This window comes from Epinephelus lanceolatus, chromosome 2 (assembly GCF_041903045.1).
Source record: "Epinephelus lanceolatus isolate andai-2023 chromosome 2, ASM4190304v1, whole genome shotgun sequence".
Taxonomy (NCBI): domain Eukaryota; kingdom Metazoa; phylum Chordata; class Actinopteri; order Perciformes; family Serranidae; genus Epinephelus; species Epinephelus lanceolatus.
This window is the reverse complement of record NC_135735.1, coordinates 7,962,543-7,985,784: the sequence shown is the minus strand read 5'-3', so window position 1 is coordinate 7,985,784 and position 23,242 is coordinate 7,962,543. Positions and strand designations below refer to the sequence as shown.

The 23,242-nt window shown below is 41.7% G+C and overlaps 1 protein-coding gene across 1 annotated transcript in view; it reads left to right on the top strand.

Annotated features, from left to right (window-relative positions):
- The window catches only part of kcnq1.1 (potassium voltage-gated channel, KQT-like subfamily, member 1.1), a 76,074-nt gene extending 52,934 nt beyond the window's left edge, over window positions 1-23,140 (top strand). The window contains exons 10-17 of the mRNA XM_033618045.2: window positions 870-1,008; window positions 10,050-10,106; window positions 13,077-13,206; window positions 16,956-17,031; window positions 19,976-20,070; window positions 20,253-20,299; window positions 20,400-20,461; window positions 21,122-23,140. Coding sequence (XP_033473936.2) covers window positions 870-1,008; window positions 10,050-10,106; window positions 13,077-13,206; window positions 16,956-17,031; window positions 19,976-20,070; window positions 20,253-20,299; window positions 20,400-20,461; window positions 21,122-21,388 — 873 coding nt within the window. The 3' untranslated portion in view covers window positions 21,389-23,140. The remainder of the gene's footprint in view (window positions 1-869; window positions 1,009-10,049; window positions 10,107-13,076; window positions 13,207-16,955; window positions 17,032-19,975; window positions 20,071-20,252; window positions 20,300-20,399; window positions 20,462-21,121) is intronic.
- The last annotated feature ends 102 nt before the right edge of the window (window positions 23,141-23,242 follow it).

The window sequence follows — 23,242 nt, the reverse complement described above, 5'->3', positions numbered from 1 at the left end:
CCACAGAAGAGGAGCCTGGCAGCTGAAGGCTCTGGCTCCCAATCTACTTTTGGAGACTCTGGGAATGACAAGTAACCTTATATTCTGGTAACGCAGTGTTCTGGTGAGATAATAGAGCTCTATGAGCTCTCTAAGATTTGGCAGAGCTTGAACATTTGTAAATGGAGGAGAAGGATTTTAAATTCACTTCTGGATTTTACCAGGAAACAATGCAGAGAGGCTTAAACAGGAGGAAATATGATCCTTTTTATTAGTTCTTAGTAGATTTTAACGATTAAATTTCAAACTAGTTGATGAGATTTGAAATTTAAGTTTTAAAGAATTATCATTAACGCAGAAAAAAAATTAAAAACAGATAAGCAACCAAGAAAACAGCCAGCAGCATTTTGATATTAATATTGATTATTCAATATGACTGCTACTTGTGTATCAGGCCATGCCCACAGTAATGCGTACATTTTAAAAGGTTGTTCATGTGTCAAAACCTTTCCCTGTAGACTTTGTAGGGTCTGACCTAAAAGTTGTGAAATGTCACAATAACAGTATGTATAAAATACGCTAAATATAAAATCGTAATTTTTTTGACCTGATAATGCAACAGTAATTTCTATGCTGCTGCACTTAGACCCTGAAATCATTCCTTAACGCTCACACATCCTTTCAGCAAAAATAGAAAACTACATCATTGATGACTGCCTCATTGTGTTATTGTGCTCTTTTAACAGACAGTCAGATTCTTAACATTGCTGCACAGCAGAAACTTTTCAACACGTTGAGGTTGAAGTATATGTATGCCTGCTTTTTCAAACATAGTTTTGCAACCCACAGGAACACTCTGTTGAGCTGAGATGTTTGCATTTCTTGGGCAGGTGAAGATAAGGAGGAAGCCGAAGAGCACTGACAAGGACAACGGTCCAACTTCTCCCACAATTCCCAGCATCACCTTCGACTCTGTGTTTGACAGTGGGAGGGAGCTGAGTTCAGATGTTTACAGCACTGTGGGCACAGGTACCAACAATGGGACAAACAGTACAATAGGCATATCTCTGATGCACCAAACTGTGTTCCAGTTCACTTTAATCAGCACAAAAAACTCAGAACACAGAACATATTTAGAAATACAGTTACCTCGGATTTTACAGTAAATAGAGCTCACATTTTGACAAGGCCTAAAGAGTCTCTGCATTTGTTGCAGATTTTAACTCAGCTAATGAGGTTCTGAGTCATGTACATGGTTTCAGTAAAATCCAAATAAACAATGACAATGTCACTCAAGACGCACATAAGCATAAAAGGAAATGACTAATGCTGCACTGGCTGCAAAACACACATTTGCTTACAATACACAGTGGTGTCGTGGTAGTTGATGAGCAGTGTTGGGGTCATTACTCAAAGGAATTTGATTTATTACTCATTTCTTGAAACACTTTTGAAAAGTAATATTACTTTTCTGCTGCCAAGAGGAATTAGTTACACTACTTGTTATATTACTTTACTGTTAACACCCCATAATATTGGTAATTGTGTCTTTTCTCCTCAAAATTCAAACAAACGCACCTCTGTGTGAATGTCAGGGTAAAAGCGCAGCTGAGGCTTGGTAGCTTGCAAATGATATTTTACCTGGGGTTCTTTTGTTGCCTGTGAATAGTATTTTACAGGGTCTGTTTAAAAGACAAAAGCTCTTTTTCCACAAAGATCATACTACAAAGTCTTTTCTCTATACCATCTTTGCATTGTTACACAGAACCACATGAAGGCGGCATCATGCTGCTCCAGTGTGTGATTTAAGACAGCATGCCGGCGTTGTGGAATCAAAACAGGAATGATGGCCATGACATGCAGTACAACAGCGTCGGCCCCTAGAGTGACATATTACACACCTGCAGTGCGTCATAAACAATAACAATGACATGGCAATGACAATAATTTACCGTCCTCTGCTCAGAGGGTAAGAAGCTCCTGGACCTCATAGTTTTCCCAATTTGTGGACATTTTTGGCGCTGTTCTTCTTCTCTGAGTTAGCCGCTAACTGCTATCAGTTACTATTTTAATCTCCCGCAGTGGGTCGCACACATAGCACATTGTAAAAACATTATACCCGTGCCACCCATGATCCCGTCCTGCCAGCTGTCCCGTTTATACAGACAACGTTTGGCGCTGTTACTACCTCAGTAGGGGTGAAGAAGGTACAGTCACAGAATGAGGAGGCAGAGTTGGCTCACCTTTGTAAACATCAGTACGTTCAAAGTGGTAGAAAAGATTTCCACACACTTACATCTATGCATGTCGGTGACATGGTCATGGTAATCGTAAGTGCTAATATCGTAGGCAACTGGACTTGCTTGCGTTTCTTGAAGACGTTTCGCCTCTCATCCAAGAGGCTTCTTCAGTTCTAAATGACTGGTACGAAGTTGCAGGCTATAAACCCTGTGTGGGTGGGAACCCTTGCAGGGTCATAGGGGTCACGATGTCCGGCTCACCGTTGTCATGCGTCTGGTCGTAGTAGGTGTTTGAGGCCTTTTTTTGCAGTGGAAAGAGTCATAGTTAGCCTGGTTCCAGACCATAGACCCTGCCCACTCAACTGAGTAGGCTTGCATCTCTGGTCTGGCATACTTCAATGAATTTGCGATTTATCTCGTCCAAACGATGGACGGACCAATGAACGCCGGGGGTCTAGCGATTAGCCAATCAGCGCCACGCTGATGTCAAGCTGTACGCCGGTGGGTAACTGGTGAGGATAGCAACAATGGCGACCGCTACAGATCCTACAGATCACATTAACGATGCTATCAAGGTATTTCGCCACTACTCGCGTTAATGGAGGACCAAATTAAGGAAGCTGCTAAACTGGATTTAACGGCGATGCAGCTGGGCGTGCACGATGACGGAGACATTTTAAACGGGCATTGCTCGCTTGTTTTCGGCACCCCTGAGGCATGGATACTAATGACGTCAGATTCTGGGTGAGTCGTTGATCTCTACTGATTGGTTAGGGAAAAATGAAATTCCCTCCCCCTTGTAAATCGCCTTCAATGGAAGCCATGTCAGACTGAAGGTTCTGGGAGCTTCAGTCTGACACTCAGGCTAAGTCATAGTACCACGACCTGAAACAATGCTGCTTTTGTCATCTTTCTTCCTGGGAAACGCTGCATAGATGTAAGTGTGCGGAAATCTTTTCTACCAGTTTGGACTTATTGATGTTTCCAGCACCTTACCAGGACTAAGCTAGGTGGAGCGATGGTTGTCCTGCATCATCTTTCCTCCCAAAACAGCATAGTAATGGGAAGATAAGTGTTTCCATCTTCCAAGCTAGCTTGCTGTTTTGTAATGTACACGACATGTGCAACAATTCCAAAAATGAATCTGGGGAGTGATTAATTGCTGGATTTTAAATAAGCACAGGGCTGACAGCATAAGTAAGTTCATAACAAGTTATTTATTTTGAGGGGAAATGTAATATTAGAATTTATTACACTTACAGTAATAATAATGCATCACCGCCCAGTACTGTTCATGAGGCAGGTGTACTACTGGGTAAATGGGTAGGTTACAGAGGAGGAGGTGGATGTACTCTCCTATATACTGCGATGGCTTTTTGGCTGTTATACTTAAAACGGCCAGAACAAGAGGTGGGTGTGTACCGTCCACTACATCACTGATGATACAGTAAAAAGAGAATGATTGATTTGAGCTTCAGTTGTAGGGCTGTAGCCACAGCAGGGGGTTAGGACAAAGCCCAGACATAAAAGATAAACGAGCACATTGCAGCATTAAAATGTGAGGTTGCATTGATGAGTATGAACTTCAGTGTTGCACTTTTGAACTCACAGAACTCCACACAACGTACTGTACTGCTGGATCAATAGTGGAGAGGTGAGAAAGAGATAAAGAAGCAATTCAAATGGTAGCCCCATGTGTTGGGTCTCCGTCAATACATTATCAGTTTTTTGCAGTTTTTAGAGAAGCTGAATTAGTGTTGAATTAGTGATGAAGCAGCGGTTGACGGAACAAATTTAGCAGAATCTCAGTTTACTTTCATTTAACAAATGTCTCTGCCTTCAGTGTGGTAATGGTTCTGCACACAGAGATGTGTACTCAAAAGCAGGATTCACAGGCAGAGCAGTTCAAAGCGATCAATCATTGGTTAGAAGTTCAAGGCAGAGTTCGGCAACAGGCAATCAGTCAGAGAGGCCAAGCTAAGCAGGCGAGGAGCAGGCAGGCGTAACCGGGAACAGGCTGGCAAGAAACAGAAACTAGGGCTGGACCGCTAAGACTGTGGCAAATGACTGGGGAGAGAAAGGGCGGGTGTGTATGCAGGGGAGATAATGAAGGAATGGGGAACAGCAGTGCTGGTGAGAGTAATGATTTTTAGGACTGGGAGAGAATATAGATACACTTGAGTACTGCAATATTATGTTTTGTGACACTGAATCAATTCTCACAAATAATAGTGTTGACATTTTAATGAATTGTTTACATGCAATGATTTGTGGCGGTGGTTTGTTTTGTGCTTTGTTTAAACTCCTGACCACAAGATCCTTTAATGTTTCTGTCCTCTTTCACTGCACCGTAACAACCGTAAGAACACAGGCCTATGAAACACCTTATGACAGGTGAAGTCATAAGGGGCGCGCTGCCAGCATTGGCAGTTTTCCTAAAATTAGTTTTAAAAAATTGGTAATAGGGATGCACTGATTTATCGGCTGAATATTCACCTTCCTTACTGCCATCGGCCTATGAAATAAAAGAACATTCACAAATGTTTTTCTGTTGTGTCACATCAGTTTTGCGCAGGCTAAACAGCAGTGCCAGTGACTGATGACCACAAACTTAAACTAATGAGCATGTAGAAGAACAACACAATGACTGTTTATTATATGGGCTCTGTGATCCTCACTGTTGTGGGACAAGATGGCAAGTAGCAACTGGTGTCTGTCACGCCCAGGACAATAGAAGAATGTGTTCTGGAAAGCATAGATCTTTCTGGGGCACCGAAAACATGCAGTAAATTCACTATTGTCGTGTCAGAGGACGTACCCGCCTGTCTGCTCCTCACCTGCAATGAGTTACATTATGAAACGTTCAAGTTCTATTCCGTAAAAATGAGTATTGGGGGCATCGGTGGCTTAGTGGTAGAGCAGGCACCCCATGTACAAGGCTGTTGCCGCAGCGGCCAGGGTTCGACCCCAGCCTGTGGCCCTTTGCTGCATGTCACTCCCTCTCTCTCTCTCTCCCCCTTTCACGCTTGTCTGTCCTATCAAATAAAGGCTAAAAATGCCCCAAAAAATATCTTAAAAAAAAAAAAAAAGATTATTGGGTAAAGGTGAATTATAACGCTCTCATGACGTGTTCAGTATCCATCCATCCATCCATTTTCATCCGCTTATCCAGGGCCAGGTCACGGGGGCAGCAGGCCGAGCAAAGCACCCCAGAAGTCCCTCTCCCCAGCAACGCTTTCCAGCTCCTCCTGGGGAACCCGAAGATGTTCCCAGGCCAGACGAGATATGTAATGTTCTGGGTCTGCCCTGGGGCCTCCTACCAGTGGGACGTGCCTGGGACACCTCCAGTGAGAGGCGCCCAGGAGGCATCCTAGACAAATGCCCGAACCACCTCAACTGGCCCCTTTCGACGCGAAGGAGCAGCGGCTCTACTCCGAGCTCCCTCCAGATGTACAAGCTCCTCACCCTATCTCTAAGGCTGAGCCCAGCCACCCCACGGAGGAAACTCATTTCCACCGCTTGTATCCGTGACCTCATTCTTTCAGTCACTACCCAGAGTTCATGACCATAGGTGAGGGTTGGGACGTAGATGGACCAGTAAATCGAAAGCTTTGCTTTCCGGCTCAGCCCCCTCTTCACCACGTCGCGCTGTGGGCCCACCACCCGCAGGGACAGAAATCAGGGTCGGGTGCATTGTGTGCTGGGCGGCCGGCAGGGGCGGGGCGGGGCCCCTGGTGTGCTGATCCTTGGCATCGCGGACTGGCTTTTGGAACATGTTCAGTATAATCTTATAAAATGTTTTTGGCGAGAAACTTGAATACATACGTGTTAAGGAGACATCTTTTGATATTGGCCACATTGTTATTGAAAACTCTGGTATCGTATCAGCCCAGAATTTCAAAGTCGATGCATCCTTATATCACAATACATTGCCTTATCTTGCCAAAAACACAGCCCTTATGACTTTGGTGATTTCCTGAGTTTTCCTCCAGCACCATCATCAGGTATACATTTTAGTTCATCCAACCCACTGATATAGATTTAACTATCCATCCATTTTTGTAACCGCTTCATCCTCTTGAGGGTCGCGGGGGGGCTAGAGCCTATCCCAGCTGATATTGGGCGAGAGGCAGGGTACACCCTGGACAGGTCACCAGACTATCACAGGGCTGACGCATAGAGACAGACAACCATTCACGCTCACATTCACACCTACGGACAATTTAGAGTCACCAATTAACCTGCGTGTCTTTGGACACAAACCCACACTGACACAGAGAGAACATGCAAACTCCACACAGAAGGGCTCCCTCCTGGGATTGAACCAGGAACCCACCATTTAACTACCCAACATGCAACATACATATTAATGTAGCAGTAATATTAATCCAAAAACATCAGATATAATAGGAAAACACTGACAGGGATTATTTTGCTGCACAGTGAATACTTTTACTTTCAGTACATTTTACTGATATATACCTTGAATGCAGGGCCTGTACATGTAATGGAGTATTTTCACAGTGTGTATTAGTACTTATACTTAATCTGAATACTTCCTGCAACCACTGCAATTAACATGTCATATAGACAGACAGAGAGAAAGACAGACAGACAGACAGACAGTGTATTACAAATGTGAGTTAGAGCAGCCATCCTCAGCCAGCGACCTTCCCACAGTCTTCCTCACAGACTTGGAACAAAAGTAACTGCGATGTTTTCATCAAACCCTAAATACTTTCCGGAGAGCACCAAACACTCACTAATTAAAAATCATCTTTGAAATTACCTCATTCAGTTCCTTCACTCATTTCATTTTTCATGTTTATTCATTTGATCCTTGATTGTTTCCCTTAATGCTCTCTCCTCATTTAGTATTTTGCGTATATTCGTCAATCCTTTCTTTTCAAAGGATTTATATGAATAAAATTAATTATCATCATTATAATTATCAGTGCAGCATGGAGGCCGTTAATGGTCAATCTGTTGAAAGTAGATAACATAATGAATAGTGGGAAGGACAGTCTGTCTACTGTCAATGGGAGACAATTATGGATACTCTTAGCATGCCTGTAATATGTAAACATCTGATTGGATCACACTCTTTGTTGTGCTTAGTTATATAACCTTTTTATTTTACATCAGCTGGTAACCTGAAAAGCTCCCTGGATGCATGACTGCAGTTCTGCCACCGACATGAAGCTGTGCAAATGGTTTTGCCTTGCACTCATTTCTCACTGCAACAGCAGAATTTAATGTGCCCCGTAGTTGGGAAGATGTATGCATGTCTGTTCGCCTCGTGTTCAATGAAAATCAGTGTCTTTGATTTGAAGCTAAATAGATTCTACAGGTCGTGCTGCACATCTAACATCGACAGCACGCTGCTTTTAACTATGAATCATTTAACTAAACTGCCACATTGCCATCTGGTGTGCGGTTATATTGACTGGACACACAAGTGCTGAGCTGCTTACGGAGTCAGATGGTGTTATTGTCCCGAATGGATTTCGGAATAATATAGACAGAGTCATAAGTAGTCAATCACATGCTGGTTTTCATCAGGGATGAAAATTAACTATTACTTACACCCAGCTGCTAATTTATCAGGGACACATACCTAAAATTAATGCAGTGTAAAACAGCAGTGACCCCTCCCTTTCTTCATCAAGGCTGAAATGTTCATTTTTGGTTGAAACTATTTTAGAGAGATGTTGATTCAGCTTGATGATCATATTGTTGGATGTAGTTTGTGTCATACTGACAGATGCATTTGGTCCATCCTCCTTTATATCAGTGAGGATAGGATAAGTGAAACATCTTTGCGTATATGTACTGTACTGTTTGTGTGTGTGTGTGTGTGTGTGTGTGTGTGTGGATATGTCCTCATACAATTGTTCGTATGATATCTAACAAATTAGCATCCCATGAATGACATTACAAGTTAGGTAGATAAAGCTATACTATGTAAAACCATTTGCTAAGTCCCGCCCCCAGACGCAGACTGGACAATCATTACATAGCATCGTGCCAACTCAGACCAGACACAGCTGTGCTCCATTGACTCTAATGCAGTCGTTTCAGATTTCCTTCATTTTCAGGCTGGTTTTGTGGATTTGGAGCTAAATGTTGTGTCTGGGGCACGTCATGTATTAATGATACTCGTTACCTGGAGAGGTTGGAAAAAGATATACGTTTCCTCCCTGTTCCAAAACCAAAATCAAACCCTGAAAAGTGTAGGGTTAGCTAACTAGCTACTGAAGATATAGCCTACTGAATGTATACACATGCTGCTTTTGCTTTTTAATGATTATAACAGTGAAACAAAGACCGACCCTGCTGTACAGGAACCAGTGAAGGGAAGCAGGGAAACTTTGCTGATACTCAACCAGCTGTGTGTCATTGCAGTGTGTGCAGATGAATGTTGGTTGACTTCTCGTGGAGATCCTTGCCTGTCCAGCGGCGGAGGTCTGGTTGCTGGCAGCAGCACAGGGGTGAAGCCAAACACTGTTCATCTGCACACACTGTGATGCCACACAGCTGGTTCAATATCAGCAAAGATTCCCTTTATATTATAGGGAATATATTATATTATATTATATTCATTGTCAGCAGTGATGTGGTGGTTCCCTTTTACACTGTGATCTGTAGCCTATGGTTCGGCTTTAGCTTCTAACTATCTTTGTCTTTTTAACCTGTTGTTGCTGCTGAGTCAGTTTGACATCCTGGATATATCCTTCAAACACAGACTGCAGACCCCTCTGTCTGCTTCTCTCTGGAATCACTGATTCATTTTTCCAAAAATATGATAATATTTCTTCAGGGAGTGCAGTTAGTTACAGTGTGGGCTCCATGCCTATACGCGACAGCTTGTCAGACCATCACAAAGGGGCGGGGCTTAGCGAAAGGTCAGTTGTCGATCACTGAACGTAAAAGCCAACCCCAGATTCACTTTAATTTAGCATTTCACCTTGCTATATTTGCGTTCATTTAGCAACACGTCTCCTGGATGCATGTTGCTTACGGTCTGGCACCTAGTCCCTACCTTTTTATAAAACCATGACCACGCCTGAGCGCTGTGGGGGTACACTCTCATAAGCGTCCTGAACACAGAAAATAAGAAGACAGTCAGAAAATACAGACACGGGATAGAGTTGCTGCGGAAAAATTCACCTTCACACTTTAAGAAAAATTCCACAAGTATATCTTTAATGTAAAGTTACATAGCTTAGGTTTGGGGAAAGAAACATGGTGATGACTTACCTTAAAATAACTCAAAGTTCATTTGGTTTCACCTGGTGTCGTGGAGGAAAGTCTTGGGGGAAAGCGTTTTATTTTGTGACCCATCCTTCTTTACATATATATATATATATATATATATATAGATATATATCTATATCTATATATATATATATATATATATATATACATATATATAATCCAGTTAATCCGTGGTAACTGCCTATTGTCTTGCTTGTGTTTTTTCCCTCTCTCGATTTTCTGTCTCTGTAGCGGGTTTAACAGGATCCCACACTTTGGGAGGATGTGGTGGTGAGCTGCTGTTAGTGTCCACATCCTGCACACGTCCTCAGTACACTCACTGTCCTCGCCTACTGTCCTTTTTAACAGCCTCCTCTCCATCGTCTCAGCTGCTTTAACAGCATCTTTTTTCATCACTGCATGATCCTGTTGTGATATGTTCAGTTGGTTGCTTAATTGTGTGAGTGATGAAAAGAAAATTGCATGCTTAGCACCATAGTTTGTGCCTGTGCTTTTTTTTTACCCAGCAGCAAACACTGATTATGTTTGTTTATCTCATCATGTGTGCTTCAGAGTGCCAGCAGTCCTGGACGTCTTTGTCTTCACTTCAGTTCAGCTCACCGCCTCCAGGTAACGACACGTGTAGATACAAGAGTTTTTATGTTGCTTTGTTACTCCAGAAGTAAATAGTTATATCAAAGGGGTCAGATGGAAAGTCAAGTACAGTTTGAAGTGTAGATATTACACAGACTTGAACAAGGATGACTAAAGGTTCGATCTGTAATGCAATGCGGAAGTCTGCGTTTGTTTGGAAAAAGAGTTTAACCAAAGTCTGTGGAGTCAAATAACAATTTCATGCTTGAGTTTAAAGCACTTTTTTAAACAGCAAATCATTCTTAGATCCATATGCGTGCTGGAGTACCACATAAACCCACCAAGTGGTTAAAGCACTTCTCTGCAATCTGTTATTCAAAAAAATCAGTCAGCTGGTCATGGCTTGTCGAGTCACATCTGTGTGTTGTGGTTGACAGCACCAATTAAGTCCATTTCATTCAAAGTCCATTTGAAGCTGACACATTTTCACACCACGTTTTTATTTTCAGACCAGTTGTATCACACTTATCTAGCTGGTGCAGTTTCAAAACCCTGCATATGCAGATTCAAATAATTAACAAGTTCCCACACAGTCTTCCACAACAACTCTGGTGTCTTTGCTGGCGACCTTTCAGTGCTAGGGACTGCGGCAACTTGCACAAAGTTAGGGATTCTTCCTGGTTCTCTGTCTCCGGGGTTTAAAATAGCCCTTTTTGTATACATAGTTTTTGTTTATTAACTTATTTTGTATTCCTATTTTCCATAAAATGAACACCAACCCCCTGACCAGTCCTCATTTTTAGCATCCAGCTGAGCCTGACTTGTATTGCCAAAATTGAGAACTAAATCCAAACCAACCTTATATGTTACTTCATTTACAAAAATAGATATCTCTATTTTTATTAATCATGTTTTATTTATTTTTTCTGTGTTTGTGCTCCAGGGAATATCAATCAAACGTGTACTGGGTTGTTTTGAATAAATATCTATCTCTTTTTTTAATTTTCATAAATAGCATTTTTTATTGTGCACTCAAGGGAATATCAATCAAACTGCCGTACACACATTAAGATCTCTCACAAGAACAAACTAATTTTTAAAATTGCCACATTATACATGGAGTAAGACAAGACAGCCCAGCAGCAAAAAAACACCAGTATCCAATAAACACGTCTTCTTAGGTCGTGTGTTTTGTGGAAATAAAACAAGTTGTCAGGAGCTCTTAACACTCAGCTTCACCTCTTCCCCTCAGTATTAACCAGATGAATCTGTAAACTCAGATTATTTCTCCCATTTGAAGATGGCATCTCTGTCATAATCTAAAACTGAACTATGCACAGACAGATTCACTTGTCACTCTGGGTCATAATGTTGAAGCTTCCCCAGAGAAGCAGCTTTGGCATATTTATTTTCTTTATTTCAGCCACTTACTTTGGCTGTGACTTTTAGCAAAGTAATGCAACATAGCAGCTCATCACTTTCTCTTTCCCCATTGGGCGTTGTGAGACACCATTGTTGCAGCATTGTAATGTTATGCTGACTATATGTTGATAATGTAGATGAACTTCTGAACACTTTGTCAAGGAGTGCAAGCCCTGTTTTTTATTAGGTGGGTTAAATATTAAAGGAGCAGTATATATGGTTTAGGGAGATTCAGTGGCATCTAGTGGTAAGGATTGCACATTGCAACCAGCTGAAACTTTATTTAAATTCCTTTAGTTTTCATTGTTTAAGAGGTATTTACTAGGAGCTGAATTATCCACAGAGGTCTCCTCCTCTCCAAAATAAACAGACCAGGTGATTAAAATCAGTAGAAACACTGAATAAAGCAGGTTTGCATTCAAATCTGTGTTTCTCCTATACTGTTTGCCATGTCGCTAGACCAGCATTGAACCATATTTCTATCTGGTTTCTTACAATCTAGACGTCCCGGAGGTTTTTACCAGGAGCCACATTATTTGCAGAGGTCTCTTCCTCTCCAAAACAAACACAACCTGTGATTTAAACTGGTTAAAACACCGAATAAATCAAATAATGCGAAAAAGCAAATGGCCCATAGAGCTAGTGTTTGGTCTCTGTGTTCTATACTGAAGAAACATGGCGATGCAACGGACCCACTGCTTATGTAAATGGTTTATTCTAAGGTAACAAAAACACACAGATATTCCTATTTGCACATGATCATAAAGAAAACATACTTTTTGTATTCCATTTCTGCCAATATGAACCCCTAAACTGTACAAACTGGATCTTTGATTCACTGCAGCAAAACTCAGAAATATTCAGGAATCAGTTATTTGCAAATGCCTTCTATCAATTTATATCACGAGCAGCTAGATTCATTTCATTTCATGAGTAAGCCATTGATTGAAAGACAGTTGAGACACTATTATTAAAAGTTGTATCAAATAAACATCGAGTGTCTGCCTTGCTCGTTACTTGTCTGTCAGGCCACAGATGTCCACTGTGAAAAGCTTTGTTGATACACTGTTGATACACTGGTATTATATTGGATAAAATTGTGACAAGAAATGATGCATCTGGAGCGTATAAACTTTGCACTTTTAATCATTTCCACGTGAGTATTATAGCAGCAAACCTAAAGCTTGTAAATCTTGGAGTGCGTTTGTAATCCAATCTGATGCTCCACGCTTCGAGCGTTCTGTTACTACGTTAATTAATAAACAGTCATGTTAACCACAGGTTTTTGCGTCAGCTGGCAGGATTTTATCTAGCTCCACAGCTGTTGCTGAGCTGAGAGATGTGCAGGGAGATCTGGGAGTGCCCTTTTGGATGCCCTTCCATCCAGTGGAGCAAACATAATGAGGGTGGCCATAAAAGAGAAAAGCCGTGATCCAGTGTCAAATATGCTGCCCTTAACTGCTAGAAAACTTTCTGCACACTAGTGCCCCACAGCATACATCTGGGGCCCTTTTCATTATCCCACCCCTGCCCTTCAGACCTCTTGAGTGTGCCACTGCTCTGTTTCTGTGTGTAAACATACAGTGAAAAGAAACCCTGGCCTTTTGGATGTCCAAACCCCGAGCCCCATCCGGAGGAACTGTAGCTTTGCAGACGACCTGGACCTGGAGTCAGAGCGAGACAGCGGGCTGGCTCCTGTCACCTCAGTGTTACAGTGAGTTTACCTCCATTGCGTTGCAGTGCAATCGCATTGACGCTGTGTTTATGTGTGAGTGTTTTTTAATGAACATGTTGAAGAACGTTTGCGTGTATTTTTTGCTCTCTGTAATTAACCTTTGTAGTGTGCCAAACCCCAGAGCACTCCTGTCTCTGCTGTGTAATGATTCTCTATTAGGCAAAAAGCTCTTGTGGCTGCAGAGGCACTTGCACACTGAGAGATGGAGACTGATATGAGGAAATGAGTGTTAAGTAACTGTAGTGTAATGTAAGTGCACCGTAAGTGAAATAAATGGCGCGACAGTTTTGACCCATGGGACTTCTTTTCTAAACGGTGGGGTAATGATGCAGAGTGGGAATTGCACGCAGCAGCGTTGTTGGCAAAGATCACTTTGTGCTCTGCTGACTCCAAAATATGTAACCAGCTGTTCTCATAGAGCAGTGCCACATCAAATCCCATGCTAAATTGAACCATTATGAGATACTACTGCTTGTTATCCATGACAAGAGAACACCTTAAGCTTGAAAAATGTGTCTCTTTTTACCAGGTTTTATCAAATTTCTGTGAAAAGTCTTTGATTTTAAGCTGACTTGCAGATTGAATTCCAAATTGTCCATGTTGTCCACAGCAGCCGAGAGCTCAGTGAAGTCATTGTTACAAGATGCAGCATTGATTCTTGATGTGGAATAGTTCACAGAAGTGATATTTCTGCAGCCACCTTGGTATCGACATTTCAGTGCAGTATGTTTTGGTAAATTGAAGATGATGGAGGTATTGAGTGTTTTAACAAAACTACCACACATTTGTCACAAACAAACGCAAATTACACCTCTGGTACCACAGCAGACACGGTCTTTAAAGTGAAAGTGAAAAAGTGGGGATTGTAGCAGAGAGGTTGGTGGGAGGTAACAGTTTACAGCCTCCTTAAAACATTTTTCATGTTTCTCACGTCGGATTGTTTGTTTCTCTCTCATGAAGCAGTTAAACCAATCGCAAGAGGAAACAAAAGGTGCAAAAGCTGTTCTATTCATGCACTGAGGGGGCTGAGCCAAGGCAAAATACCTTTCCTTGATCGTTACAGAGGTTTTAATTTCATACATTGAAGCACAATTTTGTTGAAACATGAATAATGCAGTTTTCATCAGGCCTGAAATTATTCAGTAATTTCTGAAAATGCTAGAGATTGCTATTTTCTTTACTAAGAAAAGTGATTAGATAACAGTATAGTGTTCCTTTCAAAAAGAAATCATAAATTTAACCACTTTAAGAATTGTCAAACATGGCAGGAAACATGAGCAAAGAAAGAACACCAAGTTGAGTGATAGTAAGAGAGAAGGTATCACATAACACCTGTAAACATGTCAACACAGATCAATCTGTGTGTGTGGGGGGGCATAAGCAAATACAGCAAGCAGCAGCAGTGACCCACCGTCCAGCACCGGCACCCCATGAGGATGGAAACACAGGGCTTGGCAGAGACAGAGCACCTGCTGCAGCAAGCGAGCACGCCTGCTGTTAAACCAGGCAACATGTATTACATTCTAAAACCAGCTACCAGCAATGTGACCGGTGGAGTTGCAGGTGACACCATCAGCTGGCTTAAGTTGAGCTCAGACCGGTTTCATCTTGTCCCGAATCTTTGGTCTGAACTGGGCTTTTGTCTTTGTGCGTAGCTAAGCTAGTGGTCTCCATATGTGTTGCTTGTCTAACTCTCTACACGAGAGCGAATAAACTTATATCCCAAAATGTCCAACTATTTCTTTAAAGGGGAAGTCCGGTATTTTCCACTTTGAGCCCCATTTCTGGGTTGTTTATGATGAAATAGAGTGGCTAAGAACAAAATAGTGATGATTGCTCATTTTCGGAGAATTTGGCTTTCCCCTGCCTGGCTTAATACTGCTGCCTATGGCCATGTGTGAACCTGTCCTAAAACCACCCTAAACGTTTGTATTCAAAGTCATGAAACTCACCGAGTGGTCAGTGGTGTTTGTTGATGTTGTGACATAAAAATCGTAGCACACTGTGGTTTCTGTGATGATTTATTTGACATTTTGTCTACCCCATTGATTTTCTATAGGAAGCCTCATTGTCCGTTGGTAGTAATCCGCTACCGGAAACAGAAAGGGGGTTGTTTACGACAAGGTTGTAGTCACTGTAGTCTTTTAGTTCAGCAAAAGTGCCGGCTCGACAGTGCTGTGTGCGCTCCTGGTGGAGAACGGATGAAAAAGTTTTGTAATAAGTTTAAACAACTGCACAATGGATTATTCGCTTATAAACAACTTTCCCAGTACGATGCCTTTGAACACGACGCCAACCTTCTTCTTCTGCTTCTTCTCTGTGTCCCATTACATTGCAATGGTTTCCTGCCGGTTGGCCACACCCACATAAAGGAGCATTATCGCCATCAAGTGGGCTGGAGTGTATAACGCTTCAGGGTCAAACGAATGATCAAGCGGAAGTTTACACACGGGTGTGAGGCAGCTGAAAAAATAGTTACACAATCGAGATGAATAGTGAAAACACGGATGGAAACCACAGTTTGCTACGATTTTTATGTCAGAACATCAATGAACACCACCGACCACTCGGTGAGTTTCATGGCTTTGAAAACGAACGTTTAGTGTGGTTTTAGGACAGGTTCACACATGGCCATAGACAGCAGTGTTAAGCCAGGCAGGGGAAAGTCAGATTCTCCCAAAATAAGCAATCGTTGCTATTTTGGTCTAAACCACTCTATTTCATCATAAACAATCCAGAAATGGGGCTCAAAGTGCAAAATACCGGACTTGCAACCTTTAAGTTCTCTTAAGGTAACAGGTACAGGTCCCTATATACTCACTGATGTTGGGGTAAAGATCAGAAACACTCACCATTCAAACTGCACTTTTAGTAGAATCCGCCATCTGCCATTAGAGTCGAGAGAAGTTGTGTCCACCTTTTTGCCTCGCTCTCTGTGTTTCTGGTTACATCACTGCCATTTGTGGTGGAAATGGAGTTTTATAACAGGTCACAGAGCACTTTATTTACATCTCATGATATGGTGCTAATTTGACAAAATGTTGTGAAGGCTGCAGTTGAAAAGCAGCCCATTGCATCACCTATGAAAAGTCCATTATGAGACCCCGGCAGACCTTGTTCCTGTAGTCTTTTACCTAACTGGGCTTAACAAAGAGCTGCTCTCTCCCTCTCACGCAGGGCCTACTCATTTACTGCTTTTTCAGGGTAATGAACCCAGATGAGTAATAGCTCCTTAATAATTCCCACAACATAATAATAGAGACTAAATGCACTACAATTACGCTATTATTTATGATTTTTGGAGGAACACAAAAATCACCCGTTCTTTGTTGTTACTGTAGCTCACCTTGATCACATTCAAAGGAAGACAAGTCAGAAGGGAAAGGCTTTTGATGTAGACTTATCAGTCATCGTGAAGCTGTGATGCCCTGAATATTTCCCCCTAAATTGGTAGAGCTTGGGTATGAAGGCCATGTCAACCATCTTTTCACAGTTATATTTATTTCATGCAGGGAAGATAAACCAGGAGCTGAAGTCGTGTTTTGAGAAGACTAACCTAGATGTCAAAGTTTTACAGGGTTACTCTTTGTTTTGCTGTGCTTTCTCTGCATGTTCTTTAAAAAGCAATTTCCAACAGTAATTTCCGCCTCACTCTCAGCCTCATTACATTTTCTATGCAGAGATTTCAAAGTAACACCAGGTGATTCATATGAAACTCTTTCATGCAGATTGACTGAGTCACACCGAAAAGCCATACGGGTGATCCAGAGAATGCGTTATTTTGTGGCCAAGAGAAATTTTCAGGTAAGTAGGACATAATTTACTAGTATATTTTGGAACCCACTGGCTATTGATGACTGATGACGATTTAGCAATAGTCAATATTTCAGGGGTTCGGGTGTATCCAACAGACATCTGGAAAATGGATATCCGGCATAGATGTTTTAAGAAAACTAGAAACAGTGTTGAATGTGAGGCCCTGTTCATTCCTATGAGAGTTGCTCAGTGGTGCATGGAGCCAAAATGGTTCAACTGTCTTGTATAAAATTACCAGGATGATCTGGGGTTGATTGGCTCTACTTTGCACTGTGCAGCCCATAGAGCAAACGCAATAAAGACTTAGCCAAGCACCGCTGAGTGCGGCAGAGCGGCTCACTTTCGCCGGCAGAATGGCTGACTTCTGGTTTAGTGCTCCGTAAGGCTGCCCCCTCATAGTCGACCAGACATTAGTCTACCATAAAGGTTTTTAGTCGGCAAGATTTTATTGGTCGCTTAGTTGCAGACAAACAAACAAACGTGAAACTTTATTAGGAGCTGCGCCTTGTCAAAATAGATCAAAACCTGTAGGACTGGACCATGTGGGAATTTACTTTGAAACGACAGACACAGGAAGTGTCCACGCTCAGCAATCAGACAGGAGTCAGGTTAATTTCCAGGGCTGGTACCTGCAGTTATTCCACAGGCTAGTTAATAACATGTCGGGCAGGAAATCCAAAGTGTGGGATCATCATCATCTGGGTCAAAATGTGTCAAATGCTACTTTCCATTTTCCATTTTCCATTTTTATGCTGATGACACTGTTTTATACTGCTGTGCAGCATCTCTTGCACTGGCAGTTGAGCACTTGCAAAATGCTTTTGTGGTTGTTCAGGATAAACTGCATGAGCTGAAACTCGTTTTAAATGCAGATAAGACGAAGCTTATGTTGTTTACCACCTCAAAGGCTAGGTTACAAAATGTACCTGTGGTGGTCACTGTTGGTGGAAAGGAGATAGAAGTTGTTAACTCGTACAAGTACCTGGGTATCTTGATCGATGACTCCCTTAATTTTAAACATCACGTGCTGAACCTGGTGAAAAAACTGAGGCTAAAACTGGGTTTTTATTTTCGGAATAAGTTGTGTTTTTCTTTTAATGTAAAAAAGCGTCTAGTTGCTGCAACTTTTTTACCTGTATTAGACTATGGTGATCTCTTGTACATACATGCCTCTGCTCAATGTCTCCATATGGTTGACTCAGCCTACCATGCGTCCCTAAGGTTCATTACAAATTGTAAAGCACTGACTCATCACTGTGAGTTGTACTCTCGGGTAGGATGGCCCTCCCTGGCGACCCGTAGGCTCCTACATTGGTACACCTTTATATATAAGGCAATTCTTGGTCTGCTTCCATATTACCTGTGTGTTTTCATCACGCAAAAAAACACCGGGCAGTATTCACTGCGTTCTCAGGACCTCTTTATGCTCTCTGTCCCAAATGCTCGGACTGAAATTGGGAAAAGGGCTTTTGGGTATTCTGCACCCTCAGCCTGGAATTTGTTGCAGAATGATTTAAAACTGAAGGAGCTCGTGTCGTTACATGTTTTTAAATCTAAATTGAAGGACTTGGAAGCAGTTTCTATGGGATGTCGATGTTTTTAGCTTGACTGTTTGTACAAATTACTCCCAGAAACACTCGTTTTGATTTATTGGTAGTTTTTCTTTATGCAAATTTTAGTGCTTGTGAATTGTACTTGTTCTCCCTGTATGTCTCTGTCTGCAACTTTGTGTTTTTGCTGCTGACCGTCTTGGCCAGGTCTCCCTTGAAAAAGAGATTCTTATTCTCAACGGGACTAACCTGGCTAAATAAAGGTTAAATAAAAATAAAAATAAATAAAATTTTGAGAAGGTCTTCATTGGTCGACTACAAACATGACGTATCATCTGAAACATGGAAGTAGCTACATGCCCATTAGCCCACAGCATCATTAACAGGCGGCTCGCTCAGTGTGTGACGTGCACTTGTAGATAAAATATAGGCCTATATTAATGAAGGGTCATTAGTACAGTATTGTATTTCTCTGTAATGTAGCACAGTGTTAACAATGTTACTGATACTATTCTTTCTCACACCTTCAACTCAAACCATTGTGTTGCCCCGCCCTAAATATATAATTTAGTGCCCTTTAATGGCCCTAAATGATGACTATTGGTCGACTAGGAAAATTCTTAGTTGGGAGCAGCCCTAGTGCTCCATAAACTTGAATGGGGATAAAATTATTTAACAGTGCTGCTCTTCTGGACTTCCAAAATGTTATCAGACCAAATGGATCAAATCCTGATTGGGAAATGAGTCATTTTATGGGGAATGTGATGCTAAAAAAAACATATCACTGATTTACAGACATCTCTTTCATCGTGTAATTCATTGGGAAAAAGTCATTTTGGGCTGCAGTGCATCACGTGACGGTGTAATTACACTGTTTGGCCACTGCAAAATTTGTCTGGGGGCCTGATACCCAAGACTTCCTCTGCCACGATCATGGCAGCAGCATCTCTAACATTGTTAGCAGTAGTGTTATAGCAGACTTTGCAAATGAGCAGTTCAGCAGCAGCATAACAGAAAAGACATCTTGGCAGAGCTTCGACAGCCTCGATTGATTGCCTCATTTCAAAGGGTTTGTTCCAACAAGTGGTCTACTTAAACCTAATTAAAGGGTTTGTTCCTTTTCAATAAGTCCACTAAGATAAAAGTGATATATTACTGAGTGAATACAAAGTGACTGTGTGTATACAATAATATTTGATGTCTGGGTTCTCAGCTTCACCACCCCTGCAAACATACACCAGAACCAACATGAAACATTACTGTGCACCACCTTTAAAAATGTATATATCTGACAGAAAAGGAAAAACAAATGTTTACAAGACGTTCTTGAGGAAAATAAATGTTTGATGTAACAGTTCCAGACATTTTCTTTCTTGTTGTAGCAAGCTCGTAAGCCTTATGATGTGCGGGACGTGATTGAGCAATACTCGCAGGGTCACCTCAACCTAATGGTGCGAATTAAGGAGCTGCAGAGAAGGTAAACTGCTCAACCAAGGAGAGTTTCATATGAATTAGATTACCTGAGAAATGCAATTGTGGATGATGGCTTTTTACAAGCATGAAAAAAAAAACGGCCTGTGAAAACAAGAGGCCGGGGGAATGAGAGAGGAAACAGAGAGAGTATGTATTCTGACTCTGTTCTCCTATTGTGTCCCTCAGACTGGACCAGTCTTTAGGGAAGACAGCTTTGTTCCAGTCAGGGTCTGGTAATGAATCACTCCAATGCTCTCTCAAAATATATTACAGTAACTACATAACAAACTGCACTTCTAATCCTCCTGTCTTATTATTTACTTCCCTCTGAAGACCGAGCTAAAGACAAAGGCACAAACTCTATCGGATCCAGACTCAACAGGATGGAGGACAAGGTGGGATTTGTGCAACTTCAGTGGAAAAACTGGAGCAATATTCCCTCGCCGTTTACGGTTTCAGATCATTTCTTTTGTTTGTATAAGAGCAAAGTCAAACATTTGCACGGCCGCCTTTGTCTTGTTTTCATATTTTGAATTTTTATGAAAATGTAACAAATACGCTTCCCTGTTGACCGTACACTGGCAGTTTCACTTATCAAACGAAACTCAAGTAGGGAATAGTTTTGGGTAATGCAACAAAAGTTTAACTGGCTTTGTAATATGAAATATCTGCGCAAAGACATGTGGCCCTGTTATTGTTGATTCAGATATAAAACTTTCAGCAGCTTGTGCCAGTTCTGCAGCACAAAAAGAGAAACCTTGATGTTGCTTTTCTTTCATTTCTTGTGTCAAACAAAGAAAAACAAAAATGTTGAATCACAGTGTCCCTTAGTTCCTTCCCCAAGTGGGCATTACATCCCTGCCTTTAAAACCACGGATTAAATTACCTAGCAAACTTCATTTTTTGTTGATAAATGAATATTGGGAATAACAATCTCCTCTGAATTTTAAAAAGGCTCTTAGAAGTACCTCACTCAATTTAAAAAAGTCAAACGCATCGTAAGTTGTGAATCCAAATCTGAGCCAGTGTGTTATTTTGTTTTTCCACTGTCATAGATAACACACATGGACCAGACGCTAAACCGCATCGCAGAGTCCCTCACCTTCCTGCTGGACCAAAGAGACGCCGGTGAGGGTGATGGCGGAGGCAGGCTGAGACCACGGCTTGGAAGGACCTGTAATGTCCTCCCCAGCCAGGACAGTCTGCCAAGCTACGACCAGCTGTCTTCATCACCTTCATCCTTCTCATCCAACGTCGCCAGCGCCGCAGCCATCCCCAACCATCCCCTCAGCAGCACCGCCAGTCAGGATGAGAGCTGCTGAAACCTGGAACCAAACTGCCTCAAAGTTGTTGTTTTTTTTTCTTTTTGTATAATTCATAAAATGTATTCAGATCAAGTGCCATTTTTACTCTGCATATCTATTCATCTGCTCATTTGCCTGCCTGGCCGCCGGTCAAATTTCAGTTAAAAGATAGTCTGTTAGACCTAATTCAGACACTTTACTGAATTTATTACTGTATTACAAAATCATATTATAACGTAGCCTATAAGCTCTGTGAAAACTGCTTTTTTAAATTCACTGTAACTATAAAAATAGAGCTAAAATAAAAATAGAGCTTAATAGAGCTGGACTATCCGTAAACCTGTTGAAAGATACCCTTTTGGTGTCAGAACAACACAGTTTCAGATCAGCAGAGCGAACTCATGGCGCTCTGTCTGGAGAGATGGAGCAGCAGAGCGCCAAGCAGAGTGAATGTGTGATTATCTGAGCCGATCGTTAAATCATGAAGCAACAGAACCTTCCGTTTCTGTGAACAACAGGACTAATCCCATTACTAAGTTTAGCTAATCACGGGAATTCTACTAACCTTATGAGAGAGAATAGTTAGTATGTATTTACCCTTTGACACCTGGCTAAATTGGCTGGATTTCTTTTAAAAACATGGGAAGAAGGCAATGAGCAATGAAAAGAGAAATTAGTCCCAAAAAATAACAAGAAATTAGTGAAAAGAGAAAATTAAAAACAAGCAGCAGCAGCAGCAGTGACCCACCATCCAACACTGGGGCGGCCATGGTTGAAGGGAAAGTGGGTCGTCAACCCCCGGCTCCTCCAGCCTGCTTGTTGAAGTATCCTTGGGCAAGACATTGAACCCCAAATTGTTCCCGATGGCTGTTCCATCTGTGTGTGAGTGCGAGTGAATGGTCACTGAGTACCAGGTGGCACCTTGTATGGTAGCCTCAGCCTCCAGTGTGTGAATGGGTGAATGTGACATGTAGTGTTGAACCGCTTTGAGTGTCAGAAGACCAGAAAAGCACTATACAAGTGCAGTCCATTTACCATTCACCATTCACACAGCAGCACCTGCTGCAGCAAGCGAACACGCCGTCTGCGGTCACTTCCCTACAAGCCGATTGGCTGTAGAAACAAGTGACATGCTTGTCGCCAACGATTTGACCAGTAGAGTTGCAGGTGAGATCATCAGGTGGCTTCAGTCGAGCTCTGACCGGCCAGTTCACACCGCTGCAACGTTTCTCTAAAACAGTTTCCATCGTCGCAAATCTTTGGTCTGAACTGGGCTTCACAGTCAAACGTTGGGACAGTTACTGAAGTCTTTTAGGCTAGTTACGTTAGCTTTAGCACAAGTTTAGCTGGGGAGACTAATCTAAAATAATGAAGAATGTACACCTGTTTTATATAACTTCCCTGCCTCTGTCATTACTCTCTAGCAGCTGAGACGTCTCATCAGATCCATGTGTGAAAGAGAAATAATATTATCAACATTTCAATGGTGATTTTTCAGCATTAGTTTTTGCAAAGTCTCTGAAAGGATCAGTTGTCTTTTATTTATTACTTGAAATCTCTTCAGGTTATTGCCAAAGATATTGCCACAGCCACGGCATCATACTGTGATTCACTAAGCTGTATTCTTAAATCCATTTCTAACAGGACAACACATTGAAATGTTTCCGTTTAATCAAATGGTGTTTTCGCTGTTTTAATTTTATCTCACTCTCTTGTTTGTAATGTTTAGAAATATTCTGCTGTAGCAATAAAAGATAGTGGTAATTACTACCAAGTGTCTACTATGTGTTGTGTCTGGTGCCTTACGGGGAAACTGTGACTAAAACAAATGAGCTAAGTGTTTCTGTTAATGCTGAGTTTTTTCGTTTGCCA